At 24.5% G+C, this 6,555-nt stretch overlaps 1 protein-coding gene across 1 annotated transcript; it reads left to right on the forward strand.

Moving 5' to 3' along the window:
* Positions 1 to 5,556: 5,556 nt before the first annotated feature.
* LOC109190924 lies at positions 5,557 to 5,916 on the forward strand. The gene has a single exon (XM_019341528.1). It carries the CDS (start codon positions 5,557 to 5,559, stop codon positions 5,914 to 5,916), a length of 360 nt encoding a protein of 119 aa, XP_019197073.1.
* The last annotated feature ends 639 nt before the right edge of the window (positions 5,917 to 6,555 follow it).

The raw sequence follows: 6,555 nt of genomic DNA on the forward strand, positions 1-6,555 counted from the left end.
TTCAAAGATTTTGAATATTTAGCTTTATAATTATGAACATATAGTTCAATAATTATGAACATAGAACTGTGTCCACCTTGCAAAGTGGACACGGTTCCACATCATAACTATTCGATTCACCGTGTTACATGTAGTATCTGTTCATATAGACTTTCTCAACCTATTGAAGCCCAACGTTTCAAAAGGCTCTTATTTAAGAAACCTTATTTTAATGGCTTCTTATTTTAATTTTTTTTTAATTTATTAGAAGGTTTGGCTAAGATTAACCCAAAATGTATATGTGTTGTTTTAGTTTTTAGCAGTTTGGAGCAAATTGCTAAGTTATTAAATAATATTTTTGATGTTTTGATTAAATATAAAATGTTAAACAAGCGAATTTTTTAAAATTTTGGAGAATTCTCCAAATAATCAAATTACAATAACAATAATAACAACAATAATAACAATAACAATAACAACAACAACTACAATAGTAATAAAAATAAAATAATAATAATAATCCAAACAAAACTATATACAAAATAAAATTTAAATTAAAAAAAAAAAAAAAAAAGAGGAGTCACAGACTCCTTCTGCAAATGATGTGGGATCATTTGATCACATATTGAAAATGTTTGAAAAGAGAAAGCTCATTTATATAAGAGGAGCAAAACTCCTCTTACAAACATAATTACTTGCACATCAATGTGGCCAAGTATTAAGAAGTCAAAAGGTTCTTATTTAAGAAGTTTTAGCGTTGTCTTCTTAATTTAGTTTTTATTAATTTATTAATTAATTTATTATTTATTTATTTATTTATTATTAGTGGGGTTTGAAAAGATTAACCCAAAATGTATGTGTTGTTTTAGTTTTTAGCAATTTGAAGCAAATTGCTAAGTTATTAAATAATATTTTAATTTTTCGATTAAATTTAAAATATTAAACAGACGAATTTCTTAAAATTTTGGTGAATTTGCCAAATAATCAAATTACAACAACAATAACAACAACAACAACAACAACAACAACAACAACAACAACAACAATAATAATAATAATAATAATAATAATAATAATAATAATAATAATAATAATAATCCAAACAAAACTATATACAAAATAAAATTAAAATTAACAAAAAAAAAAAAAAAAAAAAAAAAAGACAAAGGGGAGCCACATGCTCCCTTTGTAAATGATGTTGGTTCATTTTCATCCCAAATTGAAAATGTTTGAAAAGATGAGCTCTAGAGCTCCTCTATATTAAGAGGTACAAACATAATTGTTTGCCCATCGATATGACGAGTATTCAGAAGTCAAAAGGTTCTTATTTAAGAAACATTAGCTTTGTCTTCTTATTTTAGTTTTATTTATTTATTATTGGGGATTAGGAAAGATTAACCCAAAATGTATGTGTTGTTTTAGTTTTTAACAATTTGGAGCAAATTACTTAGTTATTAAATAATATTTTTGGTGTTTTGATTAAAGATAAATTGTTAAAATGGGGAATTTGTCAATAATAATAATAATAATAATAATAATAATAATAATAATAATAATAATAATAATAATTCAAACAAAACGATATACAAAATAAAATTAAATTTTGTTAAAAAAATTAGAAGATGACAAAAGAGAGTCACGGGCTCCCTTTGTAAATGATGTGGGATCATTTTGATCTCACATTGAAAATGTTTGGAAAGAGGAGCAATGCTCCCTTACAAACATAATTGCTTGCCCATCAATGTAGGCAAGTAACTTGGAGGGTGTGGTTGAGTGTAAGGGACTCATCCATCCTTAACCAAATGTCAAGGGTTCAATCCTTGGATTGGGAATGGAGCAGCCTTAAATCTCTAAGCCAGCTGTCTCACCCAAAAGAGGTGCTTGCAATTTAGCGGGGGATTAGTCACTGTGTTCGACGGTGAAAATCCTGGGTTTACCAAAAAAAAAAATCAATGTGGGCAAATATTGAGAAGTCCAAAGTCTTCTTTTTTTTTTTTTTTTTTTTTTTTTTTTTTTTTTTTTTTTTTGTGTGTGTGTGTGTGTGTCGGTGTGTGTGTGTGTGTGTGGTTAGAAGTAAAGGAAATATTTCAATAATAATATTTTACATCATCAATAGTAAAGACATATTTAGGCTCAACCCTTTTTGATGTAAAAAAAAAAAAGAAGACATATTTTAAAAAATAGTAAAGATAAATTAAAAATGAAACGAAAATATTTCATTAATAATATTCTACATCATCAAATTAAAATGGAACGAAAATTAGGTAAAAATATCATTGCATCTATATTCTAATTGACTAATTGATTGGAAATAAAAAAAATAATAATAATAATTGACTGAAAATGAATATAATATTACTAATTAACTGAAAATATTAAAGAAAATGAATATTAATAATTGAGTGCAAATAAAAAATGATCTATAATTGACTAAAAAAAATGGTAAGAACATTACATTTTAACTAAAAATGGAATGGAAATTAAAAGTTGGAGGAAAATATTCCAATAATAATATTCTACATTATCAATAGTAAATGCATATTTTAAACAACAGTAAAAGTAAATTAAAAATGAAACGGAAATATTTCAATAATAATATCTACATCTTCAATTAAAAATGGAACGAAAGTTAGGTAAAAATATCACTGCATTTGATATTCTAATTGACTAAAAATAAAAAAGAATAATTGGTTGAAAATGAATCTGATATTACGAATTGACTGAAAATATAAAAGGATAACTAATTGAGTGATATTCTACCGTTATATATTTTCACCCAAGTAACCCGTCCTGATGGAGAAGATGTTAGTTCTAGACGAAGATGAACAAGATTGTGTTGTCACTACCAATGTCGTCCGAGGTTTCAATAATGTGTAAATATAATCGGTGATATTAATTTTTTTTTTAAATGAAAAAATTGATATATATCTAGACAAAAATATATATCTTCCATACAAATGAATAAGGATAGCAATTCATTTCTATAACTGAGTTGTTTGAGAACGAGCACATTTGCCTAATGTATGAAAATACTAAACAATGATAAATAAAATCTTCAAAATTATAGGACCGCATCCGTACATCTAGACATTAGCTATTAATTTGAGCAATTATTTACACAAATTCAAGCAATGATAACATCAAAATATATAAACGATTCAAATCATATCTTTAATTTCATTATATAATTCTTATATAATATTTAATGTTTTAATTTAAATAATTACATATCGATTCATATATTTTTAATATATTACAACAAATCCATTCCGTGCATCGCACGGGTGCAAATACTAGTATTCAATAGTACTAAAAGTATTACTTTGAATTTTTATAAATAAGATATAATATTATTAAAGTGAAATAATTAAAAATAATGTGTCCATAGTACAAAAGATTTTATAATAGTAATTTTTATTGCCTAATAGAATTTGTCAATTATTAAACATTATTTATGAAAGATTTTACTTTTATTAATAGTATTGATATAGAGTGGTGGAAATAATAATTTATTCCATATAAAATTACACCGAAATTATAGTATAGATATAGATTGATGTAAATTATGCTAGAACTTGAAGGGGAATCTCGTATCATAAGGGGTAAGAGACATTTTAATGGAAGATTTTACTTTTATTAATAATATAGATATAGATGGGTGTAAATTATTATTTACTTTTATTAATAGTATAGATAGATTAATTTCATTTTGAAATCATTGCTTCACATATTTGAATTATTTATTTTTTCTTTAATTATTATAAACAGAAATAATATTGTACTAATTAATTTATGATATTTATCAATTTGTATTTTTTTAAAAAAATATAAGATTTACACATGTTATTAGGGGTTAAAAAATATTTTAAAATTATTTTTTATTAGTGAGTATTTTTATTTTTAAAATATTTTCCGGCAACACAAACACTCCCTTGGTCTCCCATCAAAAACTGATAAAGAAAAGTCATTTCATTAAAAAAAAATTAAAACTAATTAAAATAAATATAGTCATGCTATATTTATTTGTAACTGTATATTAATTTCATTTTGAAATCATTGATTCACATATTTGAATTACTTATTTTTTTCTTAAATTATTATAAACAAAAATGATATTATACTAATTAATTTATGACATTTATCAAATTGTATTTTTTAAACTATAGTGTTTTACTCGTTCGTTGCACGAAAAAATTTTGTTATTAAGAATTTAAAATTGAAAATAGACAAAAACGAAAAGATGTTAAACTCTACAATATATAATAATATAGTTGGACTTTTATATATTTGGTCAAGTATCTATTTTCGTAACATACAAAATTTAAATTTTGTATGATTAATATAATCTCTAATCATTACAGATTTAGATAAATTTATTGAAAAAATTCACACAATTAAGTTGATTTATTCCTAATTATATTTCATATATATTTTAATTCTAAAAATATGTATAATAACTAACAAAATTATAAATACTTAAAAATCAATTTAAAAAATGTAAATTTTAAATTTTGTATGAGTAAATCTAAACTCTAATCAGATGCATTTCCTTATATGATTGTATAATACATTGTATATACCCATAATATTTATTAATATGTACATAGGAAAGTTATATAATATAATTTCATTAATTATAATTTATATTGATAGATTTTATTGAGCAGTTAGCATTATTAGGATTGTTAGAATAATTCTATGTTAGTTTCCTATCATTTAGCTCTTCTTTGTGTATATAAAGCCTGTAATCTCATTCTCTAAAATACACTGAAATAAACACTATTATGTGCACTCATTGATTTATAATTAAAAATTACATTTAGAAATTAAAAAAAAAAGTAACATTTAAATTTTGTATTATTATTAGTATAGTGCATAAGTGTATGTATTATCTAAAAAAAAAGTGTATGTATGTTTTTTTTTTTTTTTTTTTGAATGCTACTGGCTCTATTACATTAGTATCTGTTCATATACTTTCTCAACCTACTAAAACACAAAGAACCAATAACGCCTCCACTCAGGCTTGAACTCAAAACCTTCCAAATGAAAATCCAACCCGGGTACCATTAGACTACATAGTCTTGGTGTATGTATGTATATTTATTTAAAATTATAAATATTAATGTTTTTTTTAATTTTTTAATTTTATTTTTCTTAATTATATTTCATATTTTATTAATTATAATTTAATGAAATTGTCACAAATATTTCCATGGAAGAAATCTTATATTCATTATTGAAAAGGGATATAATTTAAAAAGTAAATTATTAATTAGATTATACCTAATATAATTGTCCTACTAATTGATTCTATGCATATATAATTCATATATTTGAAGATTTTTTAAAGCTAAATACCTATTAATTGCCTTAATAACAATTAAGATTATTTTTAGTCCAATCAATATTCAATTTAGAAATTTTTTGTTAAAAAAGTAACATTTAAATTTTGTATTATTATTAGTATAGTGCATAAGTGTATGTATTATCTAAAACCCGAGAGGTGACTGGTGTAGAGGGTACATCCACCGGATTGGAAGCTGCTCCGGTGATGATGCGGAGGCTTGGGGCATCCTTATGGGACTCTGCGTTGCGAAGACCTTCGGTGCCACCAATCTGATCGTGGAGTGTGACTCTAAGAAGATGGTAGAGATGATGAACGCAGCCATGCGAGGGGCTGCTGGCGGCAACAATGTCATTCAGAGAGCAGTCCACGAAGCGGCTAGCATACAGGAAGTGGTCTTCAAGCACGTTTATAGGGAGCAGAATAGGGCGGCTGACACCATGGCCAAGATGGCGCTCAACCGTCCGATAGGTCTTCAGGTTTTCCTAGAGACTCCTCAAGAGTTGAGTGAGATAATGGATCAGGATCGCATGGGTGCCACCTTCCCCAGACGAGTTTCAAGAGCCATTCATGGCGAGCAGCAGCAGTGCTAGTTTTCATGGGTTTACGCCCTCCTTTCAGATCAAAAAATCTAAAAAAAATGTATGTATGTATATTTTTTAAAAATTATAAATATTCATGTTTTGTTAATTTTATAATTTTATTTTCTTAATTATATTTTATATTTTATTAATTGTAATTTAATGAAATTGTCACAAATATTTCCATGGAAGAAATCTTATATTCATTATTGAAAAGGGATATAATTTAAAAAGTAAATTATTAATTAGATTATCTAATATAACTGTCTTACTAATTGATTCTATGAATATATAATTCATATATTTGAAGACTTTTTAAAGCTAAATACCTATTAATTGCCTTAATAATAATTAAGATTATTTTTAGTCAATCAATATCAATAGTACTAAAAGTATTACTTTGATTTTTTATAAATAAGATATAATATTATTAAATCGAAATAATTAAAAATAATGTGTCCATAGTACAAAATATTTTATAATGGTAATTTTTATTGCCTAATAGAATTTGTCAATTATTAAACATTATTTATGGTAATTATGCTAAATTTACAACATCAAATAATATCTCAAAATCAACTTAGTACTTAAAACTGAAATTACCATACACCAATATTTTTTCCTCAAAATAACAAATAATTAAACTTTATT

The sequence above is a fragment of the Ipomoea nil genome, unplaced genomic scaffold (genome assembly GCF_001879475.1).
Source record: "Ipomoea nil cultivar Tokyo-kokei standard unplaced genomic scaffold, Asagao_1.1 scaffold1596, whole genome shotgun sequence".
Taxonomy (NCBI): domain Eukaryota; kingdom Viridiplantae; phylum Streptophyta; class Magnoliopsida; order Solanales; family Convolvulaceae; genus Ipomoea; species Ipomoea nil.